The sequence below is a fragment of the Anopheles maculipalpis genome, chromosome 3RL (genome assembly GCF_943734695.1).
Source record: "Anopheles maculipalpis chromosome 3RL, idAnoMacuDA_375_x, whole genome shotgun sequence".
In the NCBI taxonomy this organism is placed as follows: Eukaryota; Metazoa; Arthropoda; class Insecta; order Diptera; family Culicidae; genus Anopheles; species Anopheles maculipalpis.
The window spans coordinates 15,200,664-15,225,749 of record NC_064872.1 but is presented as its reverse complement, the minus strand read 5'-3'; the positions used below and the strand labels follow the sequence as shown (position 1 = coordinate 15,225,749).

Genomic DNA, 25,086 nt, shown 5'->3' with positions numbered 1-25,086 from the left:
TTTATTTAATCGTCATTACTCAACGGGATATAAACGGGTCTCGTTCGGTCTCGTGACGACAGCCTCATCATCAGCACCTCGAACCTGAAGAAACAGAAAAGAGAGGAGCAAAAGGTATAAGACGCGTACTCGGGATGATGCTTTTCATTCATCTTCGAGAGTCACCGCACAGAAGCGATGTTAAAATGTAAATTTTCTATGCGTGGCTTCTTCTTTTTTTTTCTTCCTTCACCAGCGCTTTCGACCACCGTCCATTGATCGTTTCCTTCGCGGACCGGCTGTTTGCCGCCGTTCGTTTAGCTCTGTGATAAAGGAATAAGTGGAGATAGTTTGTTTTTGTTCTGTGGCATTTTTTTTGGTATAATTTTTAAAACTGGTTTTGTGACATTGAACGTGCCCAACCCTCTTTAGCTTGGCTTCGTTGACCACCCCGAAACACTAGCGTGCTCTTCCGTTGAGCTACTCTTTTGGTGGATTTCTTCTTCCCTTGCAGCAGAAGCACATCGATTGATTTTGAACGCTCGGAAGCATCCCAATGAAGGGGTCCATTTGGGGGGAGCCTTAGGGCAACAGGGCCTTTGAATGGAGTAAAAAATATGCATATAGAAAAGCGATCAAGTGTGAATAGTAAAGAAAAGCTACGACAATAGCGACGTACAGGATGTGGGAAGGAAACAAAAAGGCGACAACATCGATGTCGGATCATTTCGTTACGCTGCTACTGTGCCATCCGAGTTACGCGGCCGCACAGCATACGTCCGGTACGATGATGATCGCATCATTATGCTGCTGCTGCAGGGGGTATGTTCGCGTGTGTTCCGATGTGTCTCCGGCGATCATAATGTTTGTGGCGATGATGCTTACAGCCCTCGAAGGCGCCGTGAATCAGAAAACATAAGGATTTGGTATGCAAAAATAATGTGTTAATTGGGAGTGAAAGGTGAGCTTTATGTGAGGGGAGGAGAATTGGCCCAATCGTTCACAAACGAGGTGTTGAAGTCGTTTGTATAAATGATGTAAATTGAAACATAATTAAAACAACATAACGCTCATGAAACTGGTAAGCAATACTTGATATCGTCGCAAGCATTGGATATCTTTGGATCAGATTATATTCGTAAGGATGGTTTACAAAATTCTGACAAGAAATCATTGAAGTAAAGCTCCTCCAATGATGCTTCATTTTGTCCATCACAGACTCTGAAAACGGGCGCAAAGTAAACATAATTTAAACCCCATTTATTAACGATCGCCACTCCCGGTTTCTGCAGTTGTCCAGATGCTTGCCCACCACGGTATGAAGCGTGATGCTTGGTGCAGCAGCAGCACGAAGAGTGGCAAAAATGCACTGGCGCCTTTCGCAACAACGTTGTTGTTCCCGTATCACCCGTACGGCATCTTTCGTACCGTTGCTTTGGCTCGTGATTCATCCATCGGCTAAGTGGTGCAACTGTACATGACGCACCCCTGACGTCCCCTTGCACACCGCTCATCCCAGGGAGCCATGTAATTTGGCGACGTGCGATTATTAATTTATAATTTATTATCTTAATGATTGGGTACGAGAAAAAAAAAAGAAACTGCCGAAGGTGTGGCGCAGGATGTACACTCTGTGAGCTCCCTGTTGAGTTGCTTTTGGGGTGAGTTCTTCTGTAGAGGTGAGATTGCGGGTATAAATATGTTGAGAATTAAGGGACTCGCTACAACATTAAACATCACATAACGAAACCGAAAGATCGTTAAAACCGTTTATTCCCAGCATGAATCAAGCGGCTGAGAATCTGATGCATTATTAATTATTTAAATCGAACCACATCGAACGACATTAACGACTGATAAATCAATCGAAATGCTAATCGATACCTATGCATGCTCCGTTTAACAGAATGTCAATATTTATCTTTGAATCGTCCCACACCCCGCCTCGCCTATCTTGTATATCCTCCCCTTCCAGCGACTGACGCGCTAAGTGTTCTCGTAAATTATTCTGAATCCTATCGGTTGTATCCAAAGTAACTGTAGTCCTTCTGCCCATTCAGCCAGCTGATACGCGCCTGTACTGCAGTTCTGCCCATCGCTTGGTCCCTTATGCCAGGGTTTGCGCTGCGTTAGATAAAATAAGGTGCTCATAATTGCTTGCAACGCAGCCGAACAAACCGATCGACATCACGTGGACAAACTTGCGCGCCGAGTGCAGCCGAGAGCCTTAATTAATTTTCATAATTTACGATGAGAAATCTATTAATTAAATTTAAATTGCTAAATCACTAGCTTCGGCTCCGTGGGCCTGGTTTGGAAAAGCGAAACGGCAAAAAAGGGCACAAAATTGGAACGATCTTTCGCACCGACGATGGTCGTGCGTGGCCGTGTGTCACGAACCCGCCCAAGACGATCTCGTGCGCGTCGGAGTTTCTTGCTAGCGTTTGATCGGTACACATTGCCGCAGTTACCGGTGGTGGTTGTTAAGTGTGTGAATTTAAGTTTTTTTTTGTTGTTGTATAGATTGCTTGCTTCTTCTAACAAGCGCGTTCCAACGAAATAGCTACATCAGGGGACAGATGGGAAAGATAGTGTTAAGAAAATAAAAGGGGGGGGGGGGGGGAGGTTGCACTAAGGCTCTCTCGTCTATGGTACCGAAAACATTCACCGTATCGACACGTAATCGTTGATGGTTTTTCGTTGGCCTCCCACCGTCGTCAATGCATCTGTGAACGTCTCCAGTCTACCCACCCACTCGCGATCGTGCTGATCCGTCTCCGACAATATCTAGATCATCCAGCCTGGACGAAGGGCTCTGCTCGTTCGAATCGATCGAAGCGAAAGAGTTGATACTTTCTCACGCTTTAATATGCTCACGGTGTGGATACTGTGCAGCTAGGGGCGTGTGGCGCAAGGAGCGAGGTCGCTTGGAAAGGGGTGTGAAGACTGTCCATTAGCCTACCATCGTTGGTACAGTGTGCTGTGCGGGCCAAACAAGAACTCGCCAGCTTAGTGCTGTATAAACGCTGCACGCTTATTGATAGATAGCTCCCCTGGCGTTGCTTCGATAAACGTAGATAGATGGCGTTAGCGTGTGGTACTGCACGAACGACAAATCCCTCGAAAAAGCGAAGCGGAAGTCGGGGAAATGAGTTACCCTCCGCGACGGGCACACCCGTGTAACATAAATATATCAATTTGGAAATGCTTGTTTTTATCGAACCCCCCGGGCTTCCAGCTTTCTGGACACTTGGCCACCATTCCAACCCGTTCCTGCTTTCCGGGCGGTTTGGTACGACCGAAGAAAGGTACCACAAACTGGGCATTTCCTTTAGCGCTATTTTGCGGTAGCAGCATATTTAGCAGGCAAGCAGCAGGTCATCGTAGCGTAGAGTCGTTGTTGCAAAAAAAAAAGGGCCAACTCATATTTGCCATTCAAATGAGAGAGAGGAAGGAGAGCCAGTTATTATAGGTGGCGGGGAAACGGATCTATTCAACGAGAAAACTGGCTAGCGTACCCCGTTCCAAGATGGAGCACAGGATGCTGGGAAGTTTTCGTCTGTCTCCAAATTTCTTTCAGCATCTTGCCTCAATTTCCCAATTTGAATACGGATGACTTATGAATTGTTGCTGTTTTGCTTCGACTAAGAGAGGGTCGGTTGGTAGTTTGGGGAGGTAGCATTGGGGAGGTTCAGTTTCCTCCTTTTTCGCTACCTTAAAAACTCCACTTTTTCATCGCATCCAGAGAGATGTTTATTGATTTCCTCCGAAGCCGAGCGACAACTTCCTGAGCGCGCGAGACTTCTGGTAGCGTAACCCTTTTGTTTTTCTTCCACCGGCACACCGCTTCGCTGAATGTTTTTATGCCACTGATGACGCTTTTTCGGAACGAGCTCGGTGCGGCTGGCTGCTTGGTTCGAAATCTTTTAATATCGTGTATCCATTTAGCGTGGGTCCCCCATTTTCCGGTCCGGGTTCGAAGGAGGGTTTATTTTTCGGAAGTTTGATCGTGTACGATCATCGTCTTGGAGTGTTGAACGTCTGGAGCCCGTGCTCCAAACCGAGATTTGTATCCCGTGTTTGTCTGCGTGTGCGGAAAATGGGCAGCCGGAAATCCACTCACCCGCGGCCCATTGCTCATTGGGTGAGCTGTTTGGGGCAGGCTGGAACAACAGCCAGGCAAAGGAAACAAATGTCTCGAAGGAGAAAGATTGATGGGTCAAAAGCAGTACGTTGGTGTGGTTCGATTTGGTGAAGTCTATCTCACTCTCCTTCTCTGTTCTGTTTGATAAATTTAAAGAAAGAAAACAACAACAAAAACAACAGCAGAATGTGTGTGTGTGTGAGAGAGCAGTGGAAGGAATATCAAAATAGAGCATGTATGTTGTGTTTTCTATGTTGCCAGTTCCGGTTGCCGGACGATGGGTTGGGCTAGTTAGTTAGTGTTTGTTTGAAATTCGGAATGACTGGTTTTGATGAAATCCGTACGAGACGACGAAGGCTACTAGCGTCCAACCTTCTGTTTTAGCTCCCCCATATAGCTGGATGAAGAATGGCAAAGATCCATTAGAGTATCGGAAAGCAGACAATCAAACTAGTTCAGATGGTCATGATTGTTACACCCAGAAAGGTAAAGAAGGGATCAAGGCGGGAGGATATTTCTTCCTCTTAATCTACATGCCACGAACCACAACCACCCAAATAGACTTGTGAGTACACACACAGACACACACACATGATTCCCGGAAATGGAGGAGCAGTCGTATCCTTCCGGTACGTTTGCGGTATCGAAATTCAATGTGGCCCGGTCCGGGGGAAATGGTGTGGAAAATGATTGGACACAGTTGTGCGAGCCAGCGCCGGGGTTTAGGCACTCACAATCCATGTTTTTGATGGGAGATTGAAATTGTTATAAGAGAAAGGAGCGGGTGGCGAGAGCCTATTGACGGGAGAGGTTTTGAATAATTTGGGTCAAATCATTCGGAAACGATTGATAGTGGGTTACGGTGGCTAGGGCGGTGGATGTTGTTTGTGCATTACTCTGATTGATGCCTCCAACACGCTCCGGCGTACGATTATGTGTTGGCAATCATTAAATTATTGTACATCAATGGGTTGCAGCGGGTTCTGGGGCTTTTTGCGAGTAAAGAAATTGCAGTTTCCGTTCTAAATAATAATGAGCGGAAATTAATTTTAATGCTTAGTGCGTCGGGTTGGAATCTGAAATCAATTTCATTTGTGTGGACAGTGTGCTATTCATTTCATGTTCGTTGTTTGATTATTGGTCAATATCTATAGGATTACGCTAGCATGCTTCTAGGGACGCAAATATAGGAACTTTATCATTTGTTACGCTTGCCTCGCCGTATAGATATGGGAAAAATAATTGTATTAAAAAGAATGTTCGCCTGAAACTGTCACCGATCCTTCCCGTGGGAGTGAACATGACATGGTCCTAACTTTGAATCTGCTGTCAATTAGCGACATTCGTTTCGAGATCACGAACAAAAGTTTATTCAACGGCTTTCCATTGCTTTGCTGCTGATTGTTTTTTTTTTTTCACCTACACTAGTCATTTATCGCTTCTCTAGCATCCAGCAGAATGATGATTTACGTTTTTATACTCATCTGTCATAGCACGATTCAATCGCTTCGTGTCACTTTTGATGATCTTTTGATGATATTCGGGGAGATGCAAGTACACGACGGAACGTGTTTTACGCCGGGTAAAAAATACGATTTATTCCTGAAGTTTATTGACTTATAGGTTTAAGTTGATGTAAAGTTTCTGAAATCTGGATGAAATTATTGCCTTATTAGTTTTAGTTCTCTCACATAAGATGAGTCATTTTGCTCTAGCTTGAAACACTATCGGAAAAAAATGTTTCAACCAAGCAGGGTATTATGTCACCACTGCAATAACGTCTACTCTCCTTTTCGCAGTAATGGGCCTAACTGTAGCGCCAGAGCCGCAAGTACGACTGCATCAACGTGCCATTATTGCACCTCCACAGTTATCAATTAATCGATGGAAGATTTATGATCCTTCTTCCGCTTGTTCGCTCGTTTGTTGCCGCTACGTTCGAGCAGAAGGCGCAGCAGTGGAAATCGAGCAACGGTTGCGGTTGCTCTGGCGTCTGGCACTGGGTCACACAACCTACGATCCCGCGCTACGATAGGACGCCGGTGTGCCTCCTTCTTGGCATGGGTATGGTCGTGCGATTTTGTGCCCGTCCAGCCTGTGCCTGACATTCAATCTTTTGCCATTTCAAATTGATTTCCCCTTTATCTGTATCGGTTTTATTGCCTCACTGATGCTGTTGCCCTGTACAGCGTGCAAAGTCCGCACCCATTCGGGGAAAGAAAGTTGAGTTGAATATTAATTTCTTCACTTTCCGTACTCGATATCCGCAGCATGAGAATGAGTTTGCAAACTAACCAATCGGTTGGAAAAATAGTTCAACTACCATCGATTTTGCGATTGATTTTGTTTGTTTAATATACCGGAAGAAGGGAACGTTATTAGCTATGGAAACGTTTTGTGCATTTGAACAACAATATCAATGTTTATTATGTTGAGGGAAGCACACTCCTCCCGTATGATGTGGGATTGTGCAGCGTGAAAGGTATATCAAGCTGCAATAAAGAGCATTACTTCTTGCTGCATTGCCGAACAAAGCAAAATTGAAAGTTTTTCCCTACGCCGTGGGTCACCGCCATAAAAATGGCCATTTCGAGACGAGTGACCTCCTTACCGTCGTCGTCTGAGATGCGAGGCTTGCGATACGGCAAAGTTGTGTCCCAGACGCAGATTATAGATTGACCTGAGAACTTCAATATCGTTGCAGCGAAACCGAAGTGGTAAGACGGCAAAGCAATATGCATCGTTTGTCCGAGATAGCGAAAACGGGAAATGATTCACGGACAAAACGGTTTCCTTGAGATCACTAGGGAGTTGTGGGGATGATGGCGTCGAAGGAGACTAACGTTGAGTGAGAGGAAGAAGAGAATTTACGATTTTTTATGACAATGAAATTGTTTTGAAGCTGACCTTTTCCGTGTGGATTTGCAATCAATCAGAAGAAGTGATTTTTATTGCCCGTTCTCCCAGTGGATTCTGTCGCTTTTGCTTTTTTGGGTTGAAGAGTTACAGATGCAAAGAAGAGGGTATAAAGGTTTTTACTTTAGTTTTAGCAGTTAATATTTTATTTTAAATGCTTTGTTGATTCAACTCGTTCACTTAAATATTTGGTAAAACAGGTTGTTCCGGGAAATATCTCGCATCGAATGTTTCAACAGCAAAATGCAACACTATCTCACATCTCACGTCGAGGCAATAATTTCACGGTGCTTTTAATCGCCTATTGAATCAGCAAGCGCATTATGCAATTACCAATCAGCTGCGATCGACATGGAAGCATATCCATCCGATCTCCATCAGCATATTAGCAGCCTGGTGGTGGTGCTGGTGCCCGACGAAACATTCCATCACAGCCGCCGAACCGCGCTCTAGCGTAATTGTGCAGTTTTGTCCGATTTTCCTTCACACTCTCACTTTTTTCTATCCACCCTTTGGCTTGCCCCACTACCCATCCAGCACGCCAAAAATACGAAAGGGATGTGGTTGGGAAGTGAATGGACCGCGTGCGCGATGGGAACGGGTTTTTCCCATTCCATCGCGTACTGCGTACGTTTTGGTACGATTTTCCACAATTTCACGCAAAAGCCCGCGCGAAGCGGCAGACGCGAAGTGCAGAAGCGTGCCTGGGTTTTTGGAGGTGATTTTGTTTCTGATTTTCTGATTAACTCGATTAAAATTATTGCCATTATTCAATTTGTACACCGTTGCAAGAGTTTATTTCGTTTCTCTGCTTGTTCCCGGCTTGCTGGCGAACCCAAATGTTGCTCCCCACTCTGGTCGGAGAAGATGGGCGAAACAAACAAACAAAAAAAAAACGGAATCCACTGAATATTCTCTTTCCGGTGAAGGTGAGAAACGGTCATTTTTAGGGGTTCGTTTTGTTCCAAATTGCAGTCGTTGGCTGACACTGCAGACGATGGGTGCATTTTTCTTCCCACCATTACGGTTCCAACGTGTCCGGTGAGCTTAACACCTCACTCAACTTCGGAAGAGTTCTTTAAGATTTCAAACGATTTTCAACACCTTCCGCGGGACAAATACTCCTGCAGCCTCCCCGTCTTGGTACATAACCCCCCCCCCCCCCCCCCCCCCCTTTTGCCCGCATGTCTGCGCCAGAATGTGTGTCCGCTGCACATCGATTGAAAGAACAAACTTTGACTGATCAGGAAAAACCTGTTCCTTTAAACCAGCTCTCCCAGTGTTCGGTTTTACGGTTTGCTGCTTGCACGTTCTGCCCGTTCTGTGCCGAAGACCGGTGAGCATCGTGAGCTTGTCATGTCTCGTTACGGAACTATGGTATGTGCTGGAATGTGCCGTGATTAAGTACATTGCTGCAACATCTTCATAGTGCTCAGTGCTGCTTTGATGGGTGTAATTTAATGGACCATATGTCTTGAACTCGTACCACTCGTTGGCCGGAACATACCGTCCGTCAGAAGACAATTTTTTTCCTTCTTCTTCTTGCTTCAGTGTTTTCCTGTGTGTGTACTAATTGTTGTTTTCTTTCGTTTTATTTTTTTTTTTTTTCATTTAGATCGCACCAGAGGATGGTTTGCCAACGGTTGTGTGTAGTTCCTGTCGTGATCAGCTCGAATCCTGCCATCGGTTCCGCCGGGTGGCTCACAGGACGCAGAAATCGCTGCAGAACTACCTCAGCTACACATCAGCGCTCGAAGGAAGTGATGAGGTAAGTACGCGCTACGCGCTTGTCAATAGAATCAACGCAAAAGAAGAAGCATTCAAATCTCAGTCATTTACTTTAAAACAATAGCATTCTGCCGCGGAGAAACGCTTGTGTTAAAAGATTCGTTTCAATGTACACAAAAAGAAGCAAACATAGGCTCTTTAACAAACAATTCCACATAGCTTTTGTTTAGTTTTCAACACCCTTTTGCTAGAAACATGAAAGGTCTCATACTTTGTACTATGCTTCAAAATTTCTTGGAAGGAAAGGTCTCTTTATCATGGTCCCTTCCGTCAGTATTCATAACACGCGCCCTTCGGCATACAGTCAATGTCTAGAGCAAATCACACACATTGTTGTCAGTTCAAGACAATTTGCCATAATTTATCATAGAAGTGTAGCAATTGGCGTCTTCGTTTCCCAAAACATAGCCGTCCGCAACATTCTATTGACGGCTGGTGCCGAGTCTTCGTAGCAGCCTATCAGACTGCCGATTATCGACTAAACTCAATCAAAAGTAAATTGCGTTCGCGTGTTCTAAATGGTTCAACATAATGCTAAGGATCTAGGACACTGTCGTAAAGGAGCGTATGAGCGACGAGGTGCAACGATCGATGAGGGAGAGGATGCCGGTGGTGGAGACCGTTTTGATAATACCAGCAGCTAACGGTGGCCTAATTTCGTGAAGGTGTATATTGCTAGATCGACGTGAATCAAGATGCCTAGCTGACCTCCTTCGAAAGAGGTTGTATTGTGTTTATTTTTACATCGATCGATCGATGTCCTTTGATTGATTGATGATGTGATGTAGGCAATGCGGGTGTTCCAATTTTTGGAACCTTGCATAAGGTGCTGTGATAAAATTCGTACGCTATCTGCTGGTGCAAGAATTGATAGGATTTCAATTTTTTTGTATGTGGCAGTTACAATATTGCCCACTGATGTCTTCAAAAAGTTGATTTTGTGTTATAAATCAATATTTTAACTGCATATAATCGTGCTGCTTTTAGCGAGCACACTCAAGCAACTGCTATGAACTGTTGCCTTTTTGCTGAGTTCAGATGAATATTTTGTCCGGCGCCAAGCGCAAATTGCATTATCAAACTCCGCCAATCTCAAACAAAGAACGTGTTGCGAAACATTCGCACACGCTTTTCAGTGGTTGGGCACGCCGGCAAAATGTTGCCCGGGCGCAATGAACGTTAGAACGTAAATAAATAAATAAATAACTATCATTGCTGGCACTAAGCGACGAGTAGAATGGACCCCAGAGGTCATACCCATACGATAGTGAATGCTTTTCTCCCTGTATACTGCAATTTAGTCCACGGACCAAGAAGTACGGAACGGACGAGCAACGTAAGCGTGTGATGTATAAATACAAACAACATGTAAATATGCGTCATTTGAATATCATACTTTCATCCATCTTTCCCTGTCCCGGCATTTCTGCACGCAGCGGAGTCCAACAGTCCACAACATTCAATTTTCTGTACGCGTTTTTAGCGACTATAGCAGGCTTCCATTCCTGCTAGATGCACTGCCCGTGGAGCGTTTGGTTCGCTCTGGACGTATTGCGGCCCACAAGTTTCTTTGTCTCTCTTGGTGCGATGATTTGTTTCTTGCACCTTTTTTATGGCGCTTTTCTCCGAGGGTGAAAAAGAGACCGAATGGTGGCCGATGTTGGCTTGTGTGCTATCATAAAACACATCCCATATCAAACCCACCGTAAAAGACTCCCGCTGAAGTGAGGAAGATGGGTGAGGATGCGACACTTCTTCAAATATTGAGCAACATTGACGTGTGTTTATACGATGCAGCTTGGTTCAATGTTCGGCTTTACGCTGCTTCTTGGTTGGGCTTCGACGGAACGGATTAGCTCTTGGGTTGTAGTGGAGGCCTCGGCTAAAGCGTTGGAAGCAGATTCATCGTTCTAGGATGTGTTGTGTCTGTGAAAACCGGAGAAAACTATGAAATCGTTATTTTCCCATTTTCTCCATATCTTCGACTTCCAGCGTTCCTTCCCAAAGCACACAAACACACATAAATGCATGTTTGGTGAATGCACTTTGCATTGCAAACGATGCATGCACATACGGTGAATTTATTGTGCAAATGTTTGCCATCGCTTTAAGGGGTGCTGCCATATTTTTCCAGTATCGTTCGGCTGACCGTTTGCGAAAAACGTTTTGCAGATGGAAGTTTGTGGTGACACCGAGCAATCATATTAGGTTTTATGAATGTTACAATTAAATTATGATGAATTTTGAGTGCTGTGCTCACACAAAATTATATTGATGCAAAGACACAAACTGTAGTTAACAAAAAATATTGAAAAATTGATTAATTTTGGAGATATCATAAAATGTCGATGTTTAAAGCTACTTCTTTTATACGAATACAAAGCTCTATTATCACAAAAGAAGATGCTAAAAAACAATTACGCTAAACATTTCAACATCACTTCGCTTGCAACCAATCGAAACATTTATCAAAAACCGTTCCCAATTTTCTGAAGCCCGACATTGCTGCTATCACCATCAAGATGAATGGTTTAAATCATCGATGACATAAACTGTGGCTTCAACAGAGAAACCCCTAAAAAAAATAGAGGAACATAACAAATTTCAAAAACAGCAGTAAGCTCTCCTACTCAACGGAAGGGGATCTACGTGTTCTGCGTTAAGTATTCCTCCCGGTCACACAAATCCATCACTGCTATAGATCCACCGTTCATTCGTGTTACATTTCGCATTTTGCTAGCGCAGACCATCTCGGAGCGTAATCATCGTCGCAAGTGGGTGTGACATTCCACGGAATATTTTCCAAATCAATAAAGACACAATCATCACCACCGGTACCACCGGTGGGCAGACAGTGAAACCAGCTGCTGCTGCTGCTGCAACACCGTGAGTGAGTGAGGAAAACAAAAAATGGCACACCATTAATCATAATTCAATGTTTTGATGTTCCTTTAAGGGTGAGAGTGGGTGGTCAACGGATAGAATCACCCCCCCCCCCCTCCCCCCCACACCCCCTGATCTAGTTAGGGAAGTTGGTGTAGTGTGTTGCAAAGCAACGCAACGCAAAAAAAAACTGACGGTGAACGATCTAGTCGTGTTTACGGATTCGATCCGCATGAAAACGAGATTGGTAGGGAGCTCTCCTTAACCGAGATGTCTCCAATCGACTGGAAACGGTTTTTATCGAGATTCAATTTTATTTTTTTTTGCAATATTTGTTTCCTCTCGACTAGGTTGTGATGTAGACAACTGTCATCTTACTGACAGCATTAAAGAGACGCCGTCGCCCTTGAATGTAAACGGCGGACTATAGGGAACGAAGGCTTGTGCGCTATGGATTGACCATTTAAATTGATTCTGCTGATATCCTCCAGAATATATATTTTTTTCTGATAAACGAAATAGGATAGGCGGGTAGGGAGGCAACAGCAGTGCTGATCTTCACACGGCAGTACCGGGATTAAAATCCCATCCGGACTGTTCCACCGTAGTAGGGACTGCTATCCAACTATGAGGTGCTACTAAGCCTCGCAAGTAGCTTATTTGTTTATCTTTGTTTATCCTTCTGAGCAATTATTTCAACGTTCCTAGTACTCATTAGTTACGTATCTCATTCGGAATGAATCTGCGCTACTCTCAGTTTCAAGTTTCGTTCCTAGAAGGAACTAGACCTCTTTCCTCTGATAGAATCACCCCACAGTCAGGAAGCAACGACCGGTCATTGCTATCGGATTGAGCCTAAACCCTCCGTGACCCCCATCACGGGCAATGTAAGCGGGAATGCCCGAGAGTCTCGTCGATTTGCATATTAATTGAAAATTCACTCACTTCGCCAATTTTCCCGTTGTTCCATATACACTTTGAAGCACTCGGTTGATAATGGACGTACGTGTGTGTGTGTGCGCTAACAGTCTTACTCAGGTCGGATGCTTGGTCGACAGATCGATTTTAAAAGCCTATCCAATCACGTTTGCTTTTTATTTCAGTCCTTATTCGATCAGACAAATTAACTTCAGTTTTTTTGTTGCACAATTTGTTTCTATTTTTACGATGCTTTAACACATTTCAAAACTGACACTCGTGTGAAGATATGATAGTGTTGCAAACTTAGCTGTTTGGCAGATGCTAACCGTTGATATGTTTTAAATCCTTTTGTTAAATAAAAAATCATCTTGAAGCATGTAAAATTTCATTCCATTAAAAGCTATTTTGATCGATTTTCATTATCTCTTAACTGCACCTTTCATACCTTCGGATCATCCTGTCTTCACACACACACGCAAGCACACAGTTTAACACCTTTTCCGCAGGTGGCAGATGTAAGTGATTGGGGACGAAACTCGATTTGAATATAATAAACTGTGCACGGGCGGGCGGCATTACCTCACAATCTTGTCCGGATCGAGCGTCGGTAACATTATTTACGGTCTGTCTCGAACGTCCCCGAAACGTAGTATCCTCGACTATCATCATCATCTGCCCGGAACATGACCGAGCAAAAAAAATCATCAACAAACTACCTCACGGACGCGATCAAATAAGCAAAAGTGGAAGGAAGAAAAAAACCCTTGCCATCGGAAAAGCGAGTATAGTATGGGTGGAATGAAGAAAAAAAAAAGAGTCAAAATACGCACACACAGACACACATATTAAAGAAGGGCACAAGTACGGAAAACGGCTAAATTTTGGAGTTTTGACCCGTCAGGCTTGATGATGGTGAAACCGTTTCAGTTCGCTGGTCCTTCCTTGCCCGGTTTCTCGGTTTTCGAAGACCGTTTCGAAATCCGACCGAAAGCTAGTCAACGCCGGAGACCGCAGCAGGCAAAATAGGTTGCCCCATTCCGCCGGTAATGATGGCGGCTGTCGGCCGCCGTACAAACTGTACCGAACGAGGCGAAAAAAAAGGGTTTCGCTATGCGTTCGGTCATCAAATTTAATTAAAATTACATCCAAACCGTTGGCGGCCTCCAAATGGCGGGTGGTTTTGTGTTATCAGAAACTGTGGAGGGAATGAATGGGCAAGAGCGTATAGTGTATCGCGAGCTAGAAAGAGCCAAGAGTGCTGTGTGTGTGTGGGAGTAAAGAGGGAGATTTGAATCTTTAAAAGGGAACAATGGGGAACATAAAAAATGGTATGGACCCTTAACTCACCTTTTCGGTGTAGGAGTGTTGTACATTCAAATTTTTGGCGTAGAGCTCTGTGATGTCTATCCAATCGTGGCAGTACTTGTAAGTTAGCCAGTAACCTTTTTCGCTTCCCTCCCCGTCATAGTTAATGCTTTCTTAGCGTTTGCTGCTTGTCACGGGGGGGGGGGGGGGGGGGGTTTGTTCGTTGCTGTTGGTAAAGCTGTTGACACGCAGCCCGATTTGGACCGACGTAAAGGGTGCGAGAACTTGTCACGTTTTAATTTTAATGTTATTAGCTTTGCGATCGGTTAATTTCGCTAGATGTCGATAAGAACGCGGGTTTAATGGCACGAGTTGCGTAAAGCAGCATCAAATATCGTGCTGAATAACTTACTTACCGACGGTGATAACCAGCAGAGGGGAGCACTTACACTGAACTGGACACGCAGTGATAGTAGCACGATTTTTGCTTCCAGACTACGACTAACGATCAGCCGATTAAGATCCCTCTGGTCGGTCCCCCAGGCATTAATTAATTGATCTCGGTTCATTAGGTTCTCTCTCTAGCGAGCGTCACGTTGTCCCGGACGATCATCTCTCGAAGGAGTTTCAAAGAAGATAGGAAAAAAAGCAGTGGTTAAAAACCTACGACTCGCGCTAGATCCGCCTCCTTCCGAAATGCGTTCATCAAAGATAAATATGACATGTCACGAGCGCTCTAACGGGACCATCGATCGTTTCGGGTCGGCAGTGGCGTCTGCGGTGGTGCTATTTTAAAATCGATCTTTCCAAATGGTATCCATTTTGCGACAAACTTGACGATGCAGGGCACGCCGCTGATGAGGATCCTCCCTCGCGTGAGCGCGCTGGATGATTTACGTACCGGTGTCTTGATCTAGATTCGAGCGCAAGGGTTCTGCCAGCTCGTTATTAAGAAGCACTATGTGCAATCGTACGACTGCAACTGCAGGACTTGCGCGTGTCGCGTGTGAGTGTGAGACCCCAAAAATAAATGACTCTAACGCATTTTGAATCGTACCGATTTCGCTTACCGCAGTGAAATGAGGATATATGACAGGTTGCGTTAAGTATCGTTTAAGTAGATTTTTCGATCGTCTTCCCTTCATTACGCGACACGATCACCGAGGGCGCAATGATTCAGTGCACCCTATCGTAAGTGGTGTAATTTTTCAAAACAGAAACCACTCCACCCCACGGCTACCCCGTTTTGGTTCCCGACACTGACACTCACGTTAATGATCCAGATCATCCCGGCTTTTCCAATTGCTGGAGCGCGGGAGGTCACCATTTTAGAAAATTATGGTTTATTTGCCCGGCTCACTTACATCCTCCACAAGACGTCGAGTTAATTTCTTGAGACAAAAAAAAAAAAACCTATCACACAAATCGCATTCAAAATCTGGTTCAGAAAAGAATCCGACAGTATGGGCGGTGGTGAGGAAGTACGTGATTGGGGTGGAAATACGATTTCTATTAACAATCAATCACTGGTTTGATCCACATAGGCCACGGTTTGTATATTCGCCTTACCAAATGGCGATTTATCATGTTTCTCTCCGGTTTCGGAGCCCGGCCGTGCGGTGATGTGAAGAAAAGAGATGAAACTGCCCATCCTTCTTAGGCTGAAATAAGATTACAGAAGAGTTGGATGAGCTCTGTCAAATGATGTGGCTTCGGGATTGTGTTCCTCCCCCCCCCCCCCCACGTCATTTAACTCTTCTCTAAACGCCCACATTGTGGAGCGTGCGTGTGTGTGTGTTGCGGGAATGAAGCGGAATCCATCATCAGAATATGAATTGTGAACTCGTTTTTTTTCTTTTTTGCTTGGGAAAGAATAACTTTTCCTGTACACATTCGGTGTGTAAACCATTTACCGATCGGTTTGTTCGCCGAACGCTGGGACGGTTTATTTGATTAGCTCTGGAAGCGGGTTCTGCCTGCCGTGCGTGTGCTGTGAGGGACGCGAAGTTGTGGGGGTCTTTAACCGATGACTCCCACATTTTGTTTGATCCGTACGGTTCGATGAATCGTTGAAAGCGGTAAGGGGAGCAGATTGACGTGCAGTGGATGTGTACCACCACGGTGGGAAGTTTTGGATGTTGGGAAAAGTTGCACGGGAAAAAGACAAATGGCAAGGAAAATCGGCTAAAGATGAACGGTAATTGCTGTCAATTTGTTGTATGCGCTAAGCCTTTGCCGACACGAATGTGAATCAATGTACGAAATGTTAATATGATTATGTTTGGAAGATTTTCTAGCGAATTTAAAAGGATTCATCATTCTTTTTGCATTTTAAACCATCCCTCGTGTTATCTGCTTCACAGTGATTCGCGATTTTGGAGTGCCTTGAACGCTAGCTCGCTTAATTGCAGAAGCTGATCGATATACAGTTAAGGTTTAAAAACTTCGTGTACTTGTTTCTGTGTCGTGAATGGGGCTCTTATAATACCAAAGCTAGAATAGATTACCTTAGGCGTTGTTTCTTTATAATATTTTTATTCAGCCAAGATTGTGTCTTTTGAAAATCAATTTTAAATAGATGCAATGTTACAAAAACGAATTTTGTAGAAAAATAGTTTTCGTAATCTGCGTAAAATTCACACGTAAAAGTTATCAGTCGTATGACATCCTAAATTCTCTTTCAGGAAATCAATCCCATCGAGCGTATATTGTTGAACTTAGATTGAGTTCAGCTAGCAAGAATCCAGTCGATAATCCTCTGTGTTGTTGAGAGTCTATGGTACCTAGATTTCAAGGTATTCTTAATCTGCTATCAGACACAGCATGAGGATTTAACAGGCTTACCTTCCACACGTACTTTGCATCTGCTGCCAGCTTCATGGCGATAATGTTCTCAATACCCCTGTGTCATCTTCCATTACCCAAAGCAAACAGCTCCTTAGTTGGGCTTAATTTAGTCGGAGTTCTAAATCGAGTGTAACTTCATAAAGGCAGGGTGCACTTTAGTACTCTTTCGTGCTCCCTAATAAGCGGCGCTAGAGAATGACTCCTCTCGCCCGTCGCTAAAGCAACCCCAGCGCAGCTTTCAGCTCGCCCACACTGAGCATCCACAGCCAACCAAACGTACACACCAAGAATTCTATATACGCGTTTATCACAATTTATTGGCACTCTAATTGGCACTAATTCATATGTTTTTATCGCTTCAGTCATTTTTAAGCTGACGCCGACCTCTTTTCACACAGCCGGCCGGAACGGTTGCCTGCCGATATCTTGTCCGACGGTACCGTTTCAGTGGCGGCGGCGCGCTACTCTCCACTCGAGATGCAGTTGCATGCGAGGCAGTATCCGGGGTGTGCTATCGGCCATCGAAACCCTTCTACACTCCCCCGACGATTTGGCCGGGTTTTCCCGTATAAGCGCAATTACAGTGCAACAACCACAGCGGGCTAGAACGGCGCGTACAAGTTCGCTAAGTAGTACCACCCTGTGCCACGCTGATGACGCTGCAGTTTGTCCCTGCGTAGGCGGTCTCCGATGGCGACGATTGTACGCAAAATGTCGCCACAACGCCACCAATGGCATCGCCACTCCGGTTGGGCATTTGACGCAAAGGGAGGATTCCGTGCTCGTTACGAACAGCAGCGTTTGCTCCGTTGCTCCCTTGTCCGTTTTTGTGCAGTGAGGGATTTAATTTAATCTTTGCTTCCTTTCGATATCAAACAGGCGGGGGGTAATCGATGGTTGTGCACCAGTATAAGGTAAGGGAAGCTTATGGAATGCTCCGCTTTTTATGCGTCCAAGCGATAAAGACGAAACTGGTTGTCCACGAGCGCTCCGCGATTGTACAGATTTATGGAAATGGAAACAACGGCCGCAACAACGGCAACTTCCCTCGCACAAAAGACGTACCAGATATCGTACGGTGTACTCTGCACACAAGAACACTAGCAACGCACACGGTTCCGTAAAGATACTGGCGCACTTTCGCGTACGGGCAAACTGCAACTTTAGCTCGCCCCCTTCTGTCTGGCTTATCGGCACCGTCGAGATCTAGGACGATTTTTCACGGCAATCCAATCACGACAACGGTTTACTGCGACCTGAGCAGTTGTTGGTGATTACGACGCGTTGGTAGGAAGTGAGCGGGATGAGCGTCCCCGCGCGGAGGAGTTATATTTGCATGATCATCCCACCCCCAAGGTATGGCAATAGTGGGTTATTTTGGGGAAGCGATTCACCGTTCCTTCCTCTCTTTGTGTGTGTCTTCACAACATTGCGATCGTGCGCCAGCGTTTTGAGCGATAAATTAAACATATTTGCATATAAACAAGAAATCACTTCTTTCGATCCCTTTAGGGGATTGTTTGGTACATGATGGCCTGGAAGGAAGTGGAAATGGAGCAAGGAATTAAGGGTGGCGGCGTGCTATCAGAGATGCACGGAAATGTTTCATTTACGGTGAGTCATGATCAGCATCATGATTGGCGAGACATAAGATGACACAGTGTTGGTGAAGCTTCTGTAAGCGAAAATGGCTTCAAATGGTCATGTAAATGGATTCACATTTTAATGTTATCTTTGTTGATTGTGCTCTAAACAGATTTGATTGTTCTGCAGAGTGTTTTTGGGAAACATTGCAGTTAAAATTTGCTTCAAACACATTAAAATTCTCGGTACATTATTTTGTACCGATCCGTAACTAAAAAACAAGATTTAAAAAAAATTTCATCTCATCAATAATAATTCTGACCTTGACGTTTGGCAAGAATCGGTAGTTTACAAACAAACAAAAATCTCCCTCAATCAATTCAAATCTGTTCTTGATCAGGTTGCATTGCTACAAAGTGTTACTCGGTATGCCTTCTGCTATTGATAGATATCTAGAGCATATCAATCGTTGGCAGACGTTACCGTTCGATAGCAGCATCATGAAGCCTAATGGTTAGGGGCGTACGGTTTGAGGTGACTATCAAAACCGATTAGAGAGCATTTTAACTCTCCCAATGCCAAAAAAGAACCCCCTCTACAACCAATCCAATCAGTACAATACAACACCATTGCACTAATCTGTGTGCAATGTGCATTTGTGCAAGAGGAAAAGCTATTTTCATTTCACACGACCGAATTAGCTTATCGATAACAGCATTCGGGGCTGCACCTTGAAGCGCAGGGTCGGAGCAAAAATCAATCGACCACACATGTGCATATGTGTGGAAGCCTGTCTACTACTGCAATCTGCTGCCGCCGGATGATAAATCGATGTCACATTCTTCACTTATTTTGCTGCCAGCAAATGCCTGAAGATGATTGCCGTTTCTCTACCACACAGGTTTCCTTTTTTGTGCTTTATGGGGCGAAGGAAATACGTTACGAAGCCGTTGATAGTGCACAAGGATGCTATTTTTAGCCGTACCTTCCAATACAAGCCTACCTACGGTTGTCTACGTTCACAACAGATGCATCGTATCAGCAAATCGTACCGGATACTATTTTTCTGTACCGGGTTCACTTTATCTTTAGCTCGTTTTTTTTTCTTCGCTTCACTCTCTGACTGTCACATACAATCATCATCATCAGCAGCAATGGCAGCGTCTTTATCAATTCTATCTTGACCATCGCTACAATGATGACGCAGTACGGCTAATGGTTTTTCCTTGTGCCGGCGCAACGCTTTACGTGTGCATCGTTGCAAATGCGACACAATGTACAGCTGCATTGGCCGAAGTCGCCGAACGAACGCGGAGCGGGAATTGAGAAATGTTCTGTAATATTTGGCGTACTTCACCTCCCCGCACAAGCGGACCTATGATAGTAGTTTCCCAACCGTTTTTCTTTCGAAATTGCTTTCAACAGCTTCTCAGCCGTGCACTCGCCGGTTGCGAATTTCGTGCGCACGTAAACAACTGCAGTATGGGTGCACGGTCAATTGTAGAGCTGCGACTGGGGCAATCAAAGCATCATCGGTTTTGATCATCGTACCCGATGCATTCGATCCGATCCAATTGTGGCAGTATGACCTCGTCCCGAGCGCACTGTTGTTTGATAAGCGAATAAATTCTTTCCCGAGTGCATCGTCGCTTCAGTACGGATGGCTTGATGCAATGACCCAGATGTGGGACAGGTTTTGTGACTTTTTAATTGCATTTGATGGAGCATGGAGGATTCGTGATGCTGTTTTTTGTTGTGGAAATTTTGGAAAGTACATTAGAAATCAAGAGACAATTTTATTGATTTGTTTTTAACTTTAAAATTTAATTACTTTTAAACTCTGTATGACTTGAAAAGCTCAAACATATGCTACACTTCCCAATAACCCAGAGCACGCCACTGCAACACCATCAAAGACGTATTTCACATTTAATTATTTTTACTTTGAGTCGACCATTCTTCGCATCCGGGGAGAAGATGTTGGCAGATGCATCGCAGAAAAAAAAAAGAAAACCTCAGAAATGTTCCGCACTCCAAATGGTCCGTACAAAATGCACTATCAGATTGTGCAAACGCCACACATATTTATATGCTACCAGAGGCCGCCAGAGCCGAAGCCGGTAATGCTGCCTGGCGGGAAGATCAGCGTCCGTAATATGTTCATTATCAAACGGTCCAAATCTCATTTACATCCAACCATGCGTGTGTATGTATATTGCAGCACCGCAGGTCGCAGATCGGCTTTTGCATCTTTTGCCGGGCGAAAGATTTTCCGACCACAAGTCAAAGCCGTCCCGCGCGATCGTAATCAACGCCAGCAAAGCTACCGAAACGCGGCGGGCCGGCGGAACCCCGTACAAGACGGTTCATTGACGCCGCCGTAGTACCGGGAACGACGGGTAGAAAGCGGTGTCGTCCATTGCCGGGACTGATAAATTGCAATCCAGATGTTTTTAATCTATTTAAAGAATATTTTATTTCACTTCCTTTCGCGGTTTGGTGGAAGCGGAACGGTAGTGACGCCCGGTATTGAGAGAAAAGGTTGATGTATTGGGTCGTGAAGCTTGACGACGGGATGTGCAGTGCGTCAGTTTGGTGAGTGTGTGTGTGTGTGTGTGGTGCAGCTACTCGCTGATATCATCCGGGCATCGGTGGCTTGGTACTGCATCCTGTCGCATCTTTACCATTCCTGGTGGTCCTACCGGATCTGCACCGATGCAAAAGCTGCACTATCAGCTGCATCAGATTACAACCAACAGTTGGAGAAGAATGGAATCACCCATTGGTATCCGCTGCCTGTTAGTTTGCTGGTTGGTTGCAGTGCAAGATACCGCGTAGCAGAGAAAATAATAACACAAGCATCGTTTCTTGTGCAGTGCAGTTCCAGTAGAGTGCATCTGTAACGATCAGAGGTTGGCACGCACACACAAGTGATGTGTCAAGAACATCCGGTAGCGGGAAAATACATTGCGCCCCGTATGGTAGAATTCTTCCTTCTTTGCCGTGAAAACCCGTGGAGGAGCAGATAAAAATATATTTCCTTCAGTCTCGTTTCACCCTTTCAATAGGAGAGAAACCTTCCTGAGCATGGTAGGTGGTGTACCGGTCTTGACTGCCGAACTTGCATAGGCATCATGCATGGCGTGCCTCGTGTGTATCGTGATACGTGTTAATGATAATCTTCAGGGGTTTAGAAACGCATACAACCAAACGCGCTCTCTCGTTGCTATTGCTTGTCAGTCATTAGCACATACTGCTACCGTATATGGCATCAGATGCTGCTGCTGCGATACTGAGTCGACGCTGCCGGTAAACCGTGCTTCAAGCCCCCCCCCCCCCCCCCTCTCCCCCTTTAGGGAATCTGTAAATCGATTTTACTCTTTGCCTGTACCGTACAGAGGGCAAAGTATTGTAGGACTTGGTGCATCCTACGCACCGATACGGTGCCACGTACTTGTTGAAGACGGTGATGCTGTTGCTGTTTGCTGTTCTGGATATATTTGTTGCTTCCAATGGCACCACCCCGGATCTAGACAGACAAGTGTTGTGCATCTTGTAATTCTACCACGATCTTCGCGATCTTTGCGACAAAAGGCAAAAGGTTGCCCAAGAACACTACAACCGCTCGCGGTGCTTATGATGAAATATTTATAAAATGACTCAACTCAACTGGGGGCGCCCACTTGGTAAGAATATAGGTGTACCACCAAGTGTAGGACAAGATAAACGTGTACTCCGCCACACTCTCACATGAGTAGGAGCCGTTAGCCCGTGCTCGTCCGATACACGTACGCCGCTTGTTCTATTCGGGGCGTTGTTGATATAAATTTAAATGGACTCGAAATTGACACAATATAATCATTTCGTGAACGCGCTCGCGTTCCGGAAGATACAAGACATTGCAGCTTGTTAGTTACCTGGGCGAAACTATTTTCATTCGCTACACGAATTCCCCTCCCCATTCTCCCATAAGTGGGAGTTTGCTTGGGTGCCGAGAAACAATCGGATCTCGGGGTGTCATTGCGCACCCGGGGCCAAATTGTGATCGCACTTAACGCCCGTCAACGCAACACATACCCCCCCCCCCCCCCCCCCCCGATCGATAGGGAAACGATCTTGAGGTCATCGTTTTGTGGGAAAGAAACAAAACCGACGAGGAGGAGGAGCGAACGCAGAGAACATGGTGCTGTTGTGTTTGTCCGTCTGATCTGGGGGAGTCAACGCCTCTACCCCTAGGAAGAACACAATCACAACGTGGTACAGTGGTGAATTATTGTTGGTAGTAAAAGCTTAACGTTTCTGCTTCCCCACTGTGAATACGATTGTTGATCAGCATCGGAGGACTATTAAATTTTGCTTAATTAATATTTGATAAACACCTTACGATAGCGGGAACACCAACGTACCTCTTTGTGCGAAACATATAAATTGTTAAATCACCGTAAAAAAGACGCTTTAAAGCAACTCCGATCGTGATCAGTTTCGGATACGTTGAACTCAGTCGCTCGCGCACCGACTGTTCGAAGGCACAGCTTTTGCCGGGCTTGCCTCATTCGGTTGGCATTTTATCGGTTTCGAACGATCGGGATGGATCGGTCCACCCGCTCCGCTCGTTCGCTCGTCAGCTAGCGTACATACGTGCGTGTGTCTTTAGCATATTATCACACAATCACCACTTATCATTCGCAGCCAGTCATCATCATCAGCAGCACCACAATCATCAGCATATTGTGTGCGAGTGTGCGCTCGTCCTCCGGCTTTATGGTACCACACGGTACGGTTCTTCCACGAGCCGAGGTGACTCCATCGGTTCAACGATTCTTTGGCGTTTGTAATACAACTCGCACCCTCCCACCTTGCGCGCCATATACCTCTCGCGGTTCAGCCGGCTACAGTGGTAGAATGAATGACAAGATGGATTTTTATGCGCGCGGTGATTGACCGCAACGTCACGCCAAGATACGCGAATGTTCTCTCCAGTGGGCTTTGCGCTGTACGCGTGTGTAGGTGCGCACTGGTGTATGCAAATTGCCATCATCGGCATCGGTATCACCGGTCGGGGTTTGTTGGGGTAGTTTCGGTCTGGGATGATCGTGGCTTGATTTGTGCGAACTATCGTACGTTTGCGGAGTTGTTTGTTCTTCTCTGCGTGGTGAAGTGTTGTAGGAATTCATGACGGGGAACGAAAGTTCCTCAATTCTTTCGTTACCTTCTTGTATTTATCAATTGAGGCTGTTGATTTTTAATAATGAGGGTAAATGTCATGATTTTTGATATTATATGAAAGAGGTTCAAATTGTCTAAGTCTGATCCCATGTCGTCGATATATCCATGCGGTACCCTGACTATCCAGCAGCTTGTAAATGAAGTCCAGGAAATCTTCACTGATTGACATACCAAGAACTCTGGAGATTTTTGAATCGAGAAAACTAAAATTATAATATTTAGTTTACACTATTTTTGCGGTACTCAAAAAATGGATTTTTCTAGTTCTTCCTCTAAATGAAATGCTGCAAGATCTGAATCAACCAATCATCACAAAAAAGCTTTACGAATTCTTGCGACATACAACTTCCAACACAGAAATTCTCTGTGCTTCAAACCAAGTAGCCAACATTGTACATATTTTATTTAAGATTTATAAAATTCTCTCGCAAAACTGCATTGTTTAATCGAACAAGAAAGAAATGCATTTTTCCACATTCTTTGCAGTACATTAATAAAACCAGAATTCCATGAAGTATTCAGTTCTGTCATGGTTTCCATCGCGTTTGGAGTTCTTTTTTCTTGCCTAACGTACGCATGATGGATGCAGATAAAGATAAACAATAAACATCGTGGCATGTGTGATGTTTCTTGGCCGTAGGCGCGAATTCTGCCATGCGAAAAGGGCACAAATTGTTTATGTCTGGCCATGCAGCTCGACTGTTATTTGCCACGGGGGCAATGCGGGAGGAACAGGCGCTCTTTTATATTTCTCTGCAAGACTCGTTTAGTGGCAATGGCACGGGTTGTATCTTGCACATCATCATCTTGGGATGCTAATCTTTATCCAATACATATACGCGTATGCCGACGATATTGATACTATCACCATATGCATTAACTCTCCTGCACATGCACAAAGGTCTGTACGATAGTGCACACGCACACGCACACACACATATATAAGCTTACAGTGGGACCGATTGAAATGCGTAGGTGTGGTGGACAGCGATTGCACTTTTTGTGCATATATTTATTTGTCCATTTTATCACACAAAGCGCATTGATACAGCGGAACGCACAGAAAACAAATGAATAAAGCAGAACGACACCACTGCCTCAAACCACCACGCACAGAACCACAAGAACACTGGCTTCTTGGGCGTCAAAAACAAAGCGAAATGGCATCTCGCGCGATGGCGCGACGCTCGATGGGCAGATTAAGAAATGTCGTAAATCATCAACACACACACACAGAGCAGCAGCAGCCAAGCGAGCAAGCCAACTTGCCCTACCACTCGTCAGACGTCGCTGGTTGTGGTTATGAAAAAAAAAAACCTGATGCACAGTTTCACCTACATCTTCAGGTTAACGCAGACGACCTGAGTGGTTCTTTGCTGTGTTTTTTTCCCTCTTCCCAGTTTCCGATCCGTGCCAGACCATGCCGTACCGGTAAAGGTGACATAAAAGCTTATCAGATTATGATGCAGGCGAGAAAACATGCTCCTTTTTAC

General features: G+C 45.0%; 2 protein-coding genes across 2 annotated transcripts in view; one reads left to right on the top strand and one right to left on the bottom strand.

The window, feature by feature from the left end:
• LOC126565704 (bolA-like protein 2) overlaps positions 1 to 25,086 on the bottom strand; it is a 139,518-nt gene that overhangs the window by 25,532 nt on the left and 88,900 nt on the right. The gene's annotated exons all lie outside the window — the stretch shown is intronic.
• Positions 1 to 25,086, top strand: part of LOC126564149 (box A-binding factor-like) — a 203,606-nt gene that overhangs the window by 109,687 nt on the left and 68,833 nt on the right. Inside the window, exon 2 of the mRNA XM_050221096.1 lies at positions 8,655 to 8,807. Coding sequence (XP_050077053.1) covers positions 8,655 to 8,807 — 153 coding nt within the window. The remainder of the gene's footprint in view (positions 1 to 8,654; positions 8,808 to 25,086) is intronic.